Genomic DNA, 17,767 nt, shown 5'->3' on the forward strand with positions numbered 1-17,767 from the left:
GTAGCGCGTGAGAGATTGGCAAGAATATTGACAACCCCGCCCGTATGCGGCACACCATTTTCAGGCAGTACAGTATAGTTATTAAGTTTTGGATGTGCTCAGTATTATTGCGCAACCTCTCAATCTCTCTCCCATGCGTTCAGTATTATTGCGCTTCAAGAAATATTGTGCATCCAGGAATATTGCGCAGTAATACTGACTGCCTTGGGGGCCGCTTTAGAAATTACTTTCCATTGTCGATTGCAGTCTACAATGGGTATGATCACCCATATGGAAGTAGTAAAGTAAGACCCGGTTTGTACGAAACTAATTATTTCATATGCTTGTCGTTGTATGTGTTGTTATCTTCTTCTTCTTCTTATTATTATTGTTTAGACGTTTGCCACGCGTTAGCTATCAGCAAAGTCGCACTCGAATTGTGGTACTTTCCTAAACAATGGGATGGTACCGATGATTTCTACTTGTCCATTTCTTGCATTAATAAATGTCTAATGTATTTTGAATATCGTTAGGTACTGGTACTGCATCAATTAAAATTCAAGATGTGAACGACATGTCGCCGCGTTTTACTAAGAAGGAATGGTTCTGTGAAGTGGAAGAAACTGATAGCAGAAACATACCTGAAGAACCAATTCTCACAGTGACTGTGCATGATGAAGATGAAGCAAATGATTTTGTCTACGAAGTAAGTGAATGTCTCAGATTTTCATTTGAAATTAATTCCAAGGAAACTTAATAAATAATTGTTGTTTCTAACTTTATAGATCATCGAAAACAGTGGTTACGGTTCAGATAAATTTATAATAGTAAGTAACAGCGATGGAAGTGGTTCTATTAAAATTGTTAAGGACCTTGATTATGAAGATCTCATGCAGAGACATGGATTCAGATTCAAGATACGAGTTAGTGACAAGGTAGGCCTACCAGAAAACCCCATCAAATACTAAATAAAATATTGTACAAGAAAATGTGTTATCTTTTTATTTCACACTGTGGAAGTTTGAAATGCTAAGGATGGGCTCGGAGACAGAGACCTAGATCATATGAAACCAAACTGGGAAATTGTTTGTTGGGTAACTAATTATTAGAACCGTTAATACCATAGTTAACGTAGTTTCATGAAGAACATAGAGTCAAGCAACCTAAAAATCTACAGGCCTGTTCTGAACAAGCAATTGATTCATTAAAATTAACAAGACATCCAGTACCTATACCACAGTACTGCTTTCAGATAAAGTGAATTTGAAGATAATGTACATAGTCTTCCAACTTACTTGCTTTGGTTAACCCAGTGAGCTGTACTGTATTTTAGTCAAGTCGCAAAGGGCATACCCAATGTGAGACAGGCCAGCCCCCAACCTCTCTCCATAGAAATGTATCCATTATCAGCTTTTAAAAATAATGATAATAATAGTAATAATGGATACTGACTTTTTTGCAAGTGTATCTGGAGTCATTTGTTGTGAAATCTCAAAAATATTATGTAATTCAATGCAACACTAACTTGAGCTGCTACTCCTCATCTCTCCCCCCCCCCCCGCCCCCCCCCTTTCCTGCCCCTTCCTCCCACTTCCGTTTCCTTTCCCGTGCAACTCTTCTGTGGACATTCTTGTCAGATGTGATATATGTATCATTCATTAACTGTAAACATATCAAGTAGCAGTACTGAACTTCAACAGTGGTCATCCTACATTACTGTTATACCAAGTTGATACAATAGTATTGTATGTAGTGATATATTTTTATAATGTCAGAGTTCATTGAAGGGACAGCATAACAGTTAAAAGTAGTGTGTGCTCATTTTGATTTACACACCAGATGTTTGTTTATTTATTCTTTGCCCTTGAACACTTCACGATATTTGTGCAACAGTTTCTGTAAACACCCTGGTGAGAGGCCTAGAACATAATGTCTATCCTGTGACTGCATTTACACTGCCCAGTTACGTTAATGTGACCACCTGTCAGAATCCTGAATAACCACCTTTTGCAGCACAAAGCACTATGAGATGTGCATATTCAGTGAGATTGTGGAAGGCACATACAGGGATGTGAAGCCTTGCTAACTCCAGTGCCTTAGTCATCTGTGCTGGAATACCTTGTTCGAGGATCCATAGCATGAACAGATATTCTCAAATGGGTTTAAATTCCAGTTTGGTGGCCAGGGGAGTACAGTAAACTCATCCTGGTGCTCCTTGAAGCTCACACATACGCTGTGAACTGTATGGCACATTGCACTGCCGTACTGATAGATGCCATGAAGCCGAGGAAAAACTAACTATATGTAGGGGTCGACGTCGTCCCCAAAGATAGAGGCATACTTGTGTTAATTTATTTTGCCTTTCAGAATGACAGTATTATTCAGAGAATGCCACGGAAACAGTCCTTCCGACAATTGTTGCAGGATGTCTGGTTTCAGAGATTTCACACTGTACGTGCCAATAGCCATCTGTCTGATGGAACATAAAACTTTATTTAATTGAAAAGGCCACCTGTCACCACTCATTGGACATCCAGTTGCACTATTAACTAGTCCACAAATTCCAGTCAGCATGGATGCAAACTGAACAGATGTTGAAGAGACACTGTTGGTAGCCCCTTGGTTCAAACTGTGCATCACTTGCTCAACAGTTGCACATCTGTCAACCCATACACATTTCCACAACCATCATTCATCTGTGTCACATATGGCCCTTGGTGCACCACAGTTGCCTCAACACCAGTTTTTGGATAGCACCATTTTGCCATGCACAATATACTTTAACCATGGCAGCACTCTTGAATAGTTTACAAACTTAACAGTTTCAGAATTGCTTCCATGACAGCACTGTTTTCCATGTCCTCCCCCCCCCCCCTCCCCCAACACACTTTATATACTCTCCACTGCTATTACTACCACATGCTGTCTGTGAGTTATTATTGCATGTTGACATCAGATGTAGGCAATGGCAGTATAAATGTGACTGGACCATGTATGTAGATGTCTTCTTTTGTGTGTCTGTACTCCACTGTGAACATGTGCTTCGTACACAATTTTGTGACGTGTGGTCTAATTTTGTGCTTGTGCTCTCCTGTTCTTGTAAAAGTATCTTATTCACAGTTGGTCATAATCAGAAATATCTGTGCACCTAGTTTTTGGTCTTCTGTGGCATTGTTGCCTTCCAGGATTTCCAATCAATTCTCCATTGGAACCTTTTTACTACTCATCAGAGTCACATATGCGGCCCATCCCAGTTTTGCAGATTTACTATTTTTTGTGTGTGGATCTTCATAGCAGGCACCAAGTTCATTGCTGTATTACTTTCTCCACCTTCCACCATTACAGTATGAATCTATTATTATGCACAGTACCTTCCTCTCAAAGATGTCCAACATGTTGGCATCGCTTGCTGTTAATGCCCAAATGTTGGAGGTGCACCTGAATGCTTCTTACAAGTGTTTTATATATGTTTTAATGATGTGAGATACGATCCTAGAAGACTGTTTGTTTGTTGGAAGTCAGAACTTTCACAAATTTGCAGCTGTATATACTCATTGATGTCAGCTTCTTCCTCATGTGTGCTCCTCCACATGCCAAATATTTAGTCTTACAACTAGCCTCTTGACAGCCAGTTCTGTCTTCCTATCAGTCTGTTTCATTGCAGTAAACAGCACCTCTATTATCTTCAGATCTTGCAGGTGTGTCTCTTTCTTCGATTTTGCTTATTATGTGCACTGTTTTGAGGAAGATCATCACTGCATACTGTAGGTTACTTTCTTGTACCACAATTCCAACGCTACTCTGAAAAGAAGGTTTTCCAGTATGTCATCTTAGTGAACACTTTATATCACTATCTGTCTGTTTCAGTAGTATTTTTCAGATTCTTATTCTGCCTCGTACTTTGCTCATTGAAAACAATTTCACGAATATCTCAGGAATTGCCATATCTCTTTGGGCACCATATAATCTCTCTGTTTTAACCCTATCACCTGATAGTGTTGTCACATACCCTCTTCTTCGCAGCTCATTGTCACCATTTTTGTGAGGAGCTGTTCCAGCCTTATCACTACTTAGTTTTAGAAATTTAGCAGAGACTTTACTGTTCACTAACTACCTAATTATACTTTTATCATTTTATGTGAATTTTAAGTTTTTCAGTTGTTGAAGAAACAACATTTTCTTTTACTTATTCTTCATAGGTGTCTCTTAGAGCTAAATGACATTAGTGTAACACTTATCTGTGTAAAGTGTCTTGCTTCATTCAGACTCCACAGTAACTCCAATTGTTCCACATTTGTTTCGACCAGTATTTTATCTTTCATTGATAAATTGTTGTTCCAGTACTCCTTTACTTTTGGTAATCTTGATTTATTTGGCCATTTAGCTAGTTTTTAATGAACTGTTGTGTGCCTTATCATTTTCTACAGTTGCTTTTATGCACTGAGCTCCAAACTGTGGATGGCTCCTGAATATATTTATCATCTTCAGTAATATATTTGCTGTGGTTTTGGTTGTTATCTTGTCCCACTTTGTTTTCAGTGCTGTTGTGCATGTATACTCACTCTAATGCCTCTGTTGGTATTTCTTGGTATTGCTTTTTGTTTTCAGTTTTCTCTTGGGCTGCTGTGTTGTCTTCATGAGGTTTTGTTCTGGTTATTTTTTATGTATCATATATTCTTATCCTGACCCCGGCTCATACCATTCTGTATATATTGAGTTCCTGAAGTGTCACAGAATGAGTTGGTCTGATAGGTGCCTAGAATCCACCAATAAAAGTTCCATCTGGTTCACATTGTTGTTAGTGGGGATTTGACTGTTCACTTGTGGATACTTAATGAAAGTGTTGTGGATCTAGTGGTTATGTTAAATGATGTTGCAAATAATTTCTCGAATTCTATTATTTTTACTAACTCTGTATAGTCTGAATAATCCTATTGTTGGTCTAAACATGAATTTATCATTTTAGAAAAGTCTATATCAACGTGTAATTAAAATTGATACAAATATATTTTGTGCTGAAAGACATAAGTGCCTAAAGTGCCCTGTCATCAGTTTTGAGATCGTAGTTTGTATGCATGCTCCTGACATTTTTGATCTTATGATTAACCTGCTTTATCTACATATACATATATTGGCCCGCATTGTGTATATGAACATTCATGAAAAGCAGTATAACCAATTTCACAGATGTCCATTTCCATATGGGCCAAAGCACTAAGCATAACGTTGTTGCTCTGCATTGCTCAGTTGTTTCCTAGGGTTGCCGGGATAATGTAGTGTCTACATGTGCAAAATAGGCTGCATGATTCGGAACTTCATTCCCAATGCCCATGATGAAGTCCATGTATACAACCACAACACCATGCAGCACGGTACAGATGGGCCCAACAACGTGGCGAATGGACTGCTCAGGATTGGCATCAAGTTCTCTTCACCAATGAGTGTTGCATATGCCTTCAACCAGACAACCATCAGACATATGTTTGGAGGCAACTCGGTCAAGCTGAATGCCTTAGACACACTGTCCAGCAAGTGCAACAAGTTGGAGGTTACCTGCTGTTTTGGGGTGACATTATGTGGGGCCAACGTATGCCGCTGGTGGTCATGGAAGATAATTTAATGGCTGTTCGATACGTGAATGCCATCCTCCAAACCAATAGTGCAACCATTTTGGCAGCATATTGGCGAGGCATTCGTCTTGATGGACGACAATTCGTGCCCCCATCGTGCACATCTTGTGAATGACTTCCTTCAGGATAATGACATTGCTCAACTAGAGTGGCCAGCATGTTATCCAGACATGAATCCTACATTGCTCAACTAGAGTGGCCAGCATGTTATCCAGACATGAATCCTATCGAACATGCCCGGGATAGATTGAAAAGGGCTGTTTATGGACGACGTGTCCCACCAACCACTCTGAGGGATCTACACCGAATAACTGTTGAGGAGTGGGACAATCTGGACTAACAGTGCCTTGATGAACTTGCAGGTAGTGTACTGCGACGAATACAGGTATGCATCAATGCAAGAGGACGTGCTACTGGGTCTTAAAGGTTCCTACGTCTACAGCAATCTGGACCACCACCTCTGAAGGTCTTTCTGTATGGTGGTACAACATGGAATGCGTGGTTTTCATGAGCAATAAACAGGGTGGAAATGATGTTTATGTTGATCTCTATTCCAATTTTCTGTTCAGGTTCCAGAATTCCGAGCTGATACAAAATGTTTTTTGATGTGTGTGTGTATATATGGAGTTACATTTTTTGTTTGTGAATCTGGTGTTTTTAATTTATTTTAATTACAAATATTCATTCATAGTGTTTATGTACTTTTTCTTCTGGCACCCATTTACACTGTCATTGTAGAGCTTAGTGCTAGGTAGCTAAGAAAAAAATAATACTTCTGTCTGTTGCATTAGATGTATTCCCTGTCAGATGGAGCTTCACTGTCTTCTATAGCAATTTTCCCTTCTTACATTGCATTGTTATTGTTCTCCTTGTTAATGATGTGGATGTCACTTCCTTTTCCTGTTATATCTAATGTATATACCACAGTACACTGCTGTAATGTTAAATTTTACAAAACATTGTTTGTGAGATTGTCTGACTATTGAGTAGTATTTTTGCAATACAACTCATTTATCTTTTCTCAAGTATGAAAATGCTTTTTAAATAGCCATCCTATACACTTCTCCAAAGCCAAATTGAACTGAAAATCCCCGTGTTTATCTGTTGACAGTGTATCTAGGGCCTGTGTGACACTCTACACTCCTCTTATCAAAAATGCATCAACGTAGTCCATAGAATTTTTGTTGTGTTTATTTCATAAATTGTTCCAGTAGTATTTATTTTAGTATTTACATAAATTTTACACTGTTTATTTGAAATTCTGTGTTAATTGTTTTGGATGCTTTATAAAATTAATGCTTTAAAGTGGTTACTGATTTGCATTTTCAGTATTCAAAACTCATTTGTTTTCGAGATCTGCTTTGTCTAAGTTGCAGTGCTAACTGTAATGTGATCATTGTACGTTAAAGGTTTGTGACCATAATTTTGTGGGAAATCATTAACCTACCAGAATGAAGTCGTATTAGCCTGAGTACAAACCTTGTCACACGCAGTTTTTATTTTTCATATTTAATTTTTTGTTTTGTCTATACTGAGAGAGTTCATAGTAGATACCTCAGTTTATTTCTTATATGTTGTAATTCCCTAGCAAGCCAGCTTACTGTTTTTGGCCTAGTTTTGCTAAGCTTTTGTGCACGAGACATGTAACAATATGATACTCATTAAATAAAAACACTCTTCTCTCTTCGTATGTGCATCACGGTCTACATGTGGTGAGTCTTACTTTTCTGGATATAAAATTTTTATATAAAAAAATTGTTTTGTGTTGTGACATGCCTTTCCTTCTTCCATATAGTCTCCACAAATCTACCAGACTTCATATTAATATAATAGACGGAAACATTCCACGTGGGAAAAATATATCTAAAAACAAAGATGATGTGACTTACCGAACGAAAGTGTTGGCAGGTCGATAGACACACAAACAAACACAAACACACACACAAAATTCAAGCTTTCGCAACAAACTGTTGCCTCATCAGGAAAGAGGGGAAGGAGAGGGAAAGACGAAAGGATGTGGGTTTTAAGTGAGAGGGTAAGGAGTCATTCCAATCCCGGGAGCGGAAAGACTTACCTTAGGGGGAAAAAAGGACAGGTATACACTCGCACACACACACATATCCCTAACAGAAAGAGAAAATAAGACGACAGAAAAGATTTCGAAATGCAACAGTGACAATAACAAACGTAATTGTTGGGTTCAAATTACTGATATCAATATAATAGACGGAAACATTCCACATGGGAAAAATATATCTAAAAACAAAGATGACGTGACTTACCGAACGAAAGCGCTGGCAGGTCGATAGACACACAAACAAACACAAACACACACACAAAATTCAAGCTTTCGCAACAAACTGCTGCCTCATCAGGAAAGAGGGGAAGGAGAGGGAAAGACAAAAGAATGTGGGTTTTAAGGGAGAGGGTAAGGAGTCATTCCAATCCCGGGAGCGGAAAGACTTACCTTAGGGGGAAGTCACATCATCTTTGTTTTTAGATATAGACTTCATATTAATGTCTATGACTACAAAGTTATCATATAGTGTTATTCTTACTGCCAGGCTAACATATTTTTGTGAAGATAAAGTCATTATTACCAAGCTATAGTTGTTTCAGTACACTAAGCCAAGTCATGGCTTATCCATTTTAATGCCAGTGATATAACTGTGTAGCATGTCTGTAAATACTTTATTTTTGGCTGTATCTTTCTTCTGTCTCTGTTGAAATCACCAATAATCATTAAAAAGTTAATATATAGTAAGTTTGACCACCCAAAGAATGTTTTATCTAAACATTTGGTGATCAATACAAGCCTAATACATGAAATCTCTTCCATGTACAAAAGGCATGTTCAAAAAGTAACTGGATTTCTTTAAGGACCTACTTTACTGTTAACCCTTTCAAAAAAGTCCCCATTAGATATTATACACTTATGAAAGTACTTTTTTCAATCCCTGGGACACTTCTGAAACAGTCTTTGGGATAGATTTTAGCTCTGCGAGTAATGCATTTTTAAACTTATCTGTGCTTTTAAACTGCAGTCCTTTAAGATTTTTTGTTTTGTTTTTGGGAACATAGCAAATTCACATGTGGCCATGCCTGGTCAATATGGTGGTGGGGGCATCATTACAGTAATGTTCTTGGCCAAATATCACAAGCAAGCCACAAAATGTAAGCAGGTACACTATTATGGTGCAAAAGACATACTCTGTTTCACCAAAATACAGATTTTCGTAAATGATACAAGCAAACAGTATTGAGCTTGTAATAAGCACGCCTTATCGATGATTCAGCCTTGTGGTGAGAACTTGTGATGAGCATAACTTTCAGTATTGACCGTACATTTGACAAACTTTTATCATTGTTGTCAATCCATGATGCTTCTACTAGGACTGCTGAACCTTAGTTTTGACATTATATCAGAAAATAAGTCTTATGATACATTTCAGTAAATCTCCAAGTAGTGACTCGTGGTCAGCTTGCATTTGCTTCCATATTTATTTGAAATTCCATAATTTTGGAATAAATTATTAAGTTACACACTTCATATCCAAAAAAATCCGTACAAAATTCCTAACCTGAAGCAACGCCAACATGTAAGTAACTTTCCTGATTGTGATTTGGTGATCATTTGTTGTCACATCTTCTACTTTTTCTCTGATTTAATCAGTTGACGAGTTGCTGTGGTGTCCAAGGCTCTTGCCATCTTTAATGTCTTCATGGTCATTTTCAAAACATACCACTCATGATTTACACACAGTAGACCCACCAAAAGTAATATTTAAAATTTCTAAAACCTCCCTGCACTTTATTCTGTTCTTTTAGAGAATTTTGATACAACTTCTCTGATCTATTTTTATACAAAATAAATGACTGCTCAGACTATGAAAATCCATGTAACATGTTAAGCTGACAAGAGACTAAATGTTCAATATGGCTAACACAGTCCATCGCTGAAACTGTGCAAGAAGATCCCTAACAGCTTGCAGTGCTGTAGCCAGCTCTCAGCTGCAAAGTGCAAATGACTTAAGGCAAAAACAGTAGCCATCTACAGGTCTGACAACAATGAGGTACTGCCATAGATTTGTTTACAAAATCACATTATGTTATTGGGTGAGGTTGGCAACTAAAACTGCAATGCCTAGCCCACTGCAACTGTCTGGAATCAACTCAAGCTGACTCAACTATCAATTAATTTCAGGTATGTGGACCAATGCAACAACAACAACAAAAATCACACATATGTAATTACAAAACTCATGAATTTAAAGAAAAAATCATGTTACTTTTTAAATAAACCTCATATTATTTTCCCTGTTGTGTAAATTATCATGTCTGTCTAGTAGTAAATAAAAAAAAGCATGAACAAATTATGATTACTCATTCATCATGAAGGAGGAGCTTCAGGGTTGTGATACCAAATGTGTGTTTGCATAGAACAGTAGATATCAGTACCTAACTCTGCACACTGTATTTGCAATTACACTGCTACATCATGTGCCTGCCTACACCTTCTGAAAATGACAGATATAAAATTAACATCAAAATCAATTTTCTGAAAGTTGTCACTGCTTCCTCATGTTATACTAATTGATTTTTATTACTTATTTTCCAAGTTAGTTTTTATAACAAGAAAAGTCTTCACTCCATTTCCCTAGAACATTATTATTTTACAGATTTTCTGATGTTCACTAACACACTGGTCTGGGCTTAGAATGCTGTTAGCTTTCTTCAGTTGACACATAGCATTAATGTCTATGGAACATAAACTTGTTTTATATCTTTCACTCTTTTATCATTTTAAATTAATTGAATTTTTAAATTTTCATTGTACCTTCTCATATCCTTCTGAACACATTTAAAAATGGTCTTGTTAAGTTAAGTGACATGTTGGGTATATAAATTAAAAAATGACAAACACCATTGTAACTAACAGCACAGAGAAAATTTTAGCATTTGAAAATTTCCTTAAATGTTCTTGTAGTCCCGAAATTAGTCAGAATCACAGGTGTTGATAATGAAAATACTAATGATCTGAAAATAATGTCAAATGAAATGTGTAAAGCCATTTGAGGTATGAAGAAAGGAAAGCTGCTTGTAAGAGGTAGTATTTTAACAGAAGTGGTTAAACACACAGGAAAAGTAATATTACAGGAACTTGAGAGTACTTACAGAATGGTTTTGAAGTTACACAATTCCCCAATACAAGAACAGTGTGGGATTCTCTTGTAGAAACAGTAAACAGCCTATCAGTGGCAAACTGGAAGGCTTATTAATGCCTCTTTACCATGGTTTCAACATTCATAAAAAAAGTCTTCTTCAGAAGGATATATGGACAACTGGATTACATATTGTGGCAGAGGTATGTTAAAATGTAGCTGAAAGGCATGAGTGAAATATAAAATTTCACCTCCATATTAAATTAAAACTTAAGCAATATGTTCTCATGTGGTACATCCTCAGCAATTTTGAGGTAGTGCACTGGTTGAACCTATTTTAATATTCTGAAGATCTAAGTCAGTTGACTTCATCATTGTAGTGGGATATTCAGAATGAAAGAAATTTTAAGCTAGGGTATTTATTTTTATTTATTTATTTATTTATTCATCCGTGGAACAATAAATATTGTATGGATGTCGTCAGATTACAACACATGAGCACACATACATTTAAAATTAAACAGGTTTCTAATTACATAATATTTTGGTGATAATGTCATATGTTGCTAATAATCTACATCTGTTAAATATTCTTTTACTGTATAACAACTTTTACTTACTAAAAAGGTTTTAAGCTTTTGTCTGAAAGTGAGGGGCTCATTTATTTCTTTAATTTCTTGTGGTAATTTGTTATACAGTTTTATCCCATTATAAAATATACTTTTTTGCATCTTTGCCTTGTTCTTTCTATCTAGATGGAGGTGGTGACAAGCTCTTGTTTCATGGTCATGTATTAGGCTGTTTGTGTTGTACATGTTGAGATTTTTCTTAATGAACATTATGTTCTGAAAGATATACTCACAAGAAACAGTTAGAATTCCTAGCTTTCTAAATAATTCTAGACAGTGGGCCCTGTTGTTGCTATTTGTTATTATCCTTATGGCTCTTTTTTGTACTTTGAACACCGTTTGTATGTTACTGGCCCTTGTTCCCCAAAACATGATCCCATAGCTGAGGACTGAGTGTAGATATCCGTAATATGTTATTTTAAGACATATGAATACTATTTTGACATTGGCAGTGAAACATCAACTTTCAGTTGAAAACCCTTTGATAGTTAGGATTTCTCAGTAAGCATGTCTGTTGAGAATTTCTAAGAGACACAAAAAAGGTACAAATGGATAAGGAAAAATGGGACCATAAGATATAATTGTCACAGTAATGATGTATCCTGGTAGCTGCAAAGAGAATGGACCAAGGGAGTTCTTGGCTGGATCCCAATAGATAAGAACAGATTACAGTAACTACGTAATGGAGATATTTTGAGCAAAGCACTTTAACAGTGTTGTAAGAGATATAAAATACATTTCTTATGTGATTATGGACATTTAATTAATGAATTACAGGCATACACATTTAGCCATACTGCCTATAAGTTATCTAACATTCTAATGTCTAACATTACTAATGGCTGGGAATTTCATTTGACAATTTGCAAACAATTTAGATAGTCTTTCTCACTCAGTGTCAACTTCACTTGCTTGTAGATTACCTTACTTAAATTGTAAATCATCCTAATTTCTTGTGGTTATTCTGTCACACATGTAGATATTCTGCCAAAATAGTTAGTATTATCATGTTGATTTTAAACTGACAACTGAGGGTAAATGGCTACTATAGCCAAAAGTACTAAGATCTTCACTGAATTTTCCAGTGGCTCATATGACTACTTACACATGTAATTGGAATGTGAAATGTAAGACAATAATCAGCCAATATACTGAAAGCTCCTAAAAGAGATATGGATGATTTTATCCTAATTAAGGAGGGGCTTCAGAGAAAAATAATATGAAAGGGGTGTATGATCTTTTATGGTGTAGTGACACAACAAGAGACAGTATGCACAGGTGTTGCAAAATACACTTGTGAAAACTAGAAAATAATCACAAGAACATAAAGTATGGCTAGATCACTAGAACAATAATCACAATACGTATCTTGTAAAACACAACTTCACATTCACGCTTTCAGTCTATTATAGAGGTATAAGGTGTCATCTTTCTAGACTGGTCAGGGAATGTAGCTGGGTATGCAGACCAGCTCAAATCACCAAGATGTGCATACTTTCGACAGTGGACAGGCCTGGTAATCTTGCTGCTCAGGGGATCTCCCTATCATTTTTAAATGGAAGCAGAATAGACTCAAGTCAATCCAAGTGAAGTGATCCAATAAAAATTAAATTGGTTTCTTGCCAATTATTAAATATTTTTATATATGTTTACCCTATAAATGAGTAGTCCAAAACAGTTTTTTAAAAAATTTTACCTTGCATAGTTACTGAATGGTGGCCATTTTTATTTGTAAGTGCATGGAAGATTTGAAATTTGAAGACATTACCATTAATTTGAATAACTCCACACTGTGCTAAGTTATGACATTACAAGTGACATGATTGTTTTTAGAAAAGTCTGTTCTACAGCACTGTTTATTATCCAAAATGAAAAAATAACCAGTCAAAATGACCTCGAATGTTTGGTATTTAAAATTTAAAAAATCCACTTTTTAGACCCAAGGAATGATTTATAAAAGTGTATTTCATTTCTGTAGTTATGTATCATAATCTACTAGCCACATATAGAGCAAGAACACTGACAAATGTTTCCTTCATTTCTTGTAGTTATTCTATCACAAATATAGATACTCTGCCACAATGACCAGTATTATCATGTTGATTTTAAACTGGCAGCAGGTACATGCATCTCACGAAAGTATGTCTCACATGAAGGCTATGTCCCAGTGCCGTGTCCACTGGCCATTGATAGAACACAACATTGAAATTTGAAAATCTTTATTTTTTGTAGAATAGAGGCTAGTTATTTCTGGTGGGATTAAATATAAAAATTTGGTTTTTGCACATTTTGTACACATGTATGACAGCAAAGTACTGTAAAAATTTCAACATTGATATTTGACGGGTGAACAAAGATATGAATTTTTGAAAATCAGGAAATAATTCACATTACACTACAATTTATCTTATGGCTGTTGTCTAATTCATTAATTCATATGTGATATTGGCTGGATGTGATGAATTATTTTGAAGTTAAGGTACCGGTACTGAATTCATTAATTCATATGTGATGAATTACTATTGAAGTTAAGGAGCTGAATTATATGCAAAAACTTGAAAAATTATTGAACAATATCGTGACAAATTTAAAATAAATATTTCCAATGTACATACTTTTGAGATGTGGTGCTTCCTAATCATAGTAGTGACTGTTAAGAACACTTATTTCTTCAGACAGCTTTAGAAATATAGAATAAGACCTCCTAGTTGCTGTTGCAAGTTCAAGCACTGAAAGTTTCCTTAATACATATATCATTGGAATCCAAACTTTGTTGTTAATAGATTTCTTCAGTGGTGTTCTTGGGCCAGCAGGGTGGTAAATATGCACAAAAACATCATTGATCACTGTTTTCCAAACTTATTCTTCCAACCTGTTTAAGCCCCTATTGTCCATCATATTTTATTCCTCAGTTTGCTGACTGAGTATCCGTCATTGGCTAGAATAGTGACTTTTGTGCAGACTAGATGGTTTAGTGACATTGTCTGTCATAGATCGCTGCCACCTAACTGAAAGTGGTATATAGTTTTAACCAGAACATTGATACAGTACTATTGGAATTTATCAATGGAACTTAGGTTCTAAATTATCACTGTGGTTAATTTCTTTGTCATATGGTGATGAAGCACACTAATGGACAGATTAACTCAAATTGAAAGTGAAAAATGAAGTCCTACAATATTTATGACAGAAGATTAGCTTCCATCTTTCAGCTAAAGGATAGCAGCTTCACTCAAAACAGTTTTGTGTTAATACACACACACTCACTGGTCATACCGGACGCGTGAGTCCATTACCGCAGCAATGTATTTTCGCCATCTGTCCCTGTATTGGGCTATTTCCTTCCATACACCTTCAATACCTAGGTGCCTCAAATCAGCCTTCACATTGTCCTCCCATCTACGCCTCGGTCTCCCCACAGGACTTTTCCCTCTAAGTGCCCTACCAGTACTCTGCGTGCTGCCCTACCCTCATCCATTCGAGCTACGTGACCCGCCATTGCAGCCTACGTGATTTAATAATACTGATTATGTCAGGGCTTGAATAGAGTTTGTGAACATCTTCGTTATGCAGTTTTTTCCACTCTCCACTAATGTGATCCCTTTTTGCTCCGAAAATATTCCTCAAAATTTTGTTTTCAAATACTCGAAACGGCTTTTCATTTTGCACAGTGAGAGACCAACACTATTGTGTTCATATAATTCTAATTTCACCTCGCAGTCATGGATGTGTGTACCATATCAAAACTAGAAGACAAGTTGAAGCTTGAAAGCCAGTTAGCTTATATGATTTTTATACGTGCCTATTTGTCATTCAGTGAGATAGGTGGCCTCTAACCTGATTTTTGTCTACAAATTTTGTGAGAAAATATATGTAATGCAAAGTTAAGGTAAAAATACTTTTCTCCTGAAAAGGTTTCTTAAAAATTATTTTTGTGTGAGCAGTGGGTATTATTTGTACTACATTATTCTGTTCATTGAGAACTTTCTCTCTTAGAGATGGTTACCTCTCATAATGTTGCTGCATGAGGTTGCTGCATGTGCTAATGTTGAGTCAGTTTAAAGCTCACTGTCATGCTCATCATCAGGATGTGAGAATGCAAGCTTTCCCATCGAATCTCGATGATAAAATCTTCTTGGGTTGACAGCCAAGTCAATGCATTGTTTTCCAGCAACCCTTAAGCAAGTTTCTTACTTGCCATCTTAGACAAAATGTTGCCTGAAGATGACAAGTAAGAAACTTGCTGAAACATTGACAGAGAACAACATATTGACTCAGCTGTTGACCTAGGAACATTTAATCATCATCAAGATGTGTTCCACAACTTCTTATTTCTAAGCTTTGTCTGTTGCGAGTGCTCATTTGTTCTATATAGTTTTTTCTAATTATTTATAGAAAAAATGCCTCATTTGTTAGTAATCAGTGGTTTATTGTACTTTCCATTGTGTAGAAATGGATTTTTGACTTAGTGTGATGAAAATATATATTATTTTGTTAAATGTGGATCCTTAAAATAAAGCTGACATATCAGATCCAACAAGTAGCACACTACAGTTTCTTAGACCTCAGTTTTTGTAGCTATTATGTCACTAGCAATCCATTTGTTTTCAATCTTTTCAGGGACATAATGCTGACAGTGACATATATCATACAGATTATTCCTGGGTTTCTGTTAGGCTTCTAGATGTCAATGACAATAAACCACAGTTTGAAAATGACAATGTTGAAGTGTTTGTCAATGAAAATGCTGAAATTGGAACAACAGTAGGCAACTTCCGAGCTTTAGATGCTGACAACGGTGGAAAAAGCAAAATTAAATATGTAATCGATCGAGCAACTGATAGGAGGAAACAGTTTTCTATTAATAATGAAGGAGCTGTGTTAATCCAAAGACAGCTAGATAGAGAGAACCATGCTAAACATCAGGTAATTATTTTATATACTAAACACTTCATTATAAATTAGTTTTTGTTACTGGAATACCATTTAATAATCAGTGTGGTATGACAAAAAGGATTTGCTACACCATCAACAAGTTTTACTGTTTGGATTTTTTTACAGATCAGGATTCTGGCAATAGATGATGGCGTGCCAGCAAAAACTTCATCTGCGACTTTAATGGTAATTGTTCAAGATGTTAATGACAATGCACCAAGATTAATTGAAGATTATCAGCCTGTCATTCTTGAGCACATACCACCAACTAAAGTTGCAGAAATTTTTGCTATAGATGATGATGACAAATTAAAAAATAATGGTCCACCTTTCAATTTTAGAATAGACCCAAATGCAAGCAGTATAATCCACGCCTCCTTTAAAGTTGAGTGTGAACAAAGTAAGTTCATAGAAGTAAATCTTTAGATTTTGAGAAAGAATAAATATTTATAAGACCTCTACAGTAGACTTGCAATAATCCGACATTTGACAGCCCGACACACTTGGTAGTCTGACTCCATGTCGGAAGTCATCACTGTGCTTGCTCCAGAGACAGTCAGGCACACACTTGTCATGACAGGTGCATCCTCCCATCTGCCCCGGGGCCTCACTCAAGTATAAATGAAACATGTGCACTTTATGGCACATTTTGACATTTTATAGAATCACACGATATTATGTTGTATATGGCAGTCTGCATTGTGTGTTGTAATACCCTCATGTTCAGAGAAAACAGAACACCTTGAATAACTAGAGGTAGGTTTTCATATTCACAAGATATTTACATTAGTGTGTTCTGCAGAAATGATTGGCATTTCAGTCACCTCGGTTCAGTGTGTGTCCTGTTTCCTAGTACGCATAGGGTCTGCCCGTGCCCCTGATAACAAGCATAATGGCATAGATCAGTATGAGGAGTGAATGCCATCCTATGGTATAGCCATCCATGCTGCATTCACTTGGTTCCAAAGTTCATCTGTGTTGCTTGGCACTTGGACACAGCACTGTACCCATCATTACACAATATCCGACATTTTTTCAACTGGTGACAAGTCTGGTGATCTGCCAGGTCAGAGGAAAAGGTTGACATCCTGTGACAACAAGAAGGCATATGTTTGTGCAGAAACATGTAATCATGCATTGTCTTGCTGAAAAATAATGTCTGGGGTGTTGTGCAGAAACGGTATGGCTATGGGTTGTAGGATGCCCTTTATGTAGGGCACACTGGTCACAGTGCCCTGGACATGCACCAGCTGTGATTTGTGGTTGTACCAAATAGAACCCAACACAATAAGGCCTTTAGTTGGTGCAGTATGTCGTGTGTGAATACAGTCACTGTGATGTCACTTCCCCTGTCTGTGGTGAAACAAAATGGGCCTTAATTTTCTAACAGAACCCAGATTCATCCAAAAATACTATCTGATGCCATTCCTGT

General features: G+C 36.5%; 1 protein-coding gene across 1 annotated transcript in view; it reads left to right on the top strand.

Moving 5' to 3' along the window:
• Positions 1–17,767, top strand: part of LOC126263361 (neural-cadherin-like) — a 454,211-nt gene that overhangs the window by 171,745 nt on the left and 264,699 nt on the right. Inside the window, exons 5-8 of the mRNA XM_049960451.1 lie at positions 513–685; positions 765–914; positions 16,021–16,326; positions 16,462–16,735. Of these exons, the coding sequence (XP_049816408.1) occupies positions 513–685; positions 765–914; positions 16,021–16,326; positions 16,462–16,735 (903 nt within the window). The remainder of the gene's footprint in view (positions 1–512; positions 686–764; positions 915–16,020; positions 16,327–16,461; positions 16,736–17,767) is intronic.

The sequence above is a fragment of the Schistocerca nitens genome, chromosome 6 (assembly GCF_023898315.1).
Source record: "Schistocerca nitens isolate TAMUIC-IGC-003100 chromosome 6, iqSchNite1.1, whole genome shotgun sequence".
In the NCBI taxonomy this organism is placed as follows: domain Eukaryota; kingdom Metazoa; phylum Arthropoda; class Insecta; order Orthoptera; family Acrididae; genus Schistocerca; species Schistocerca nitens.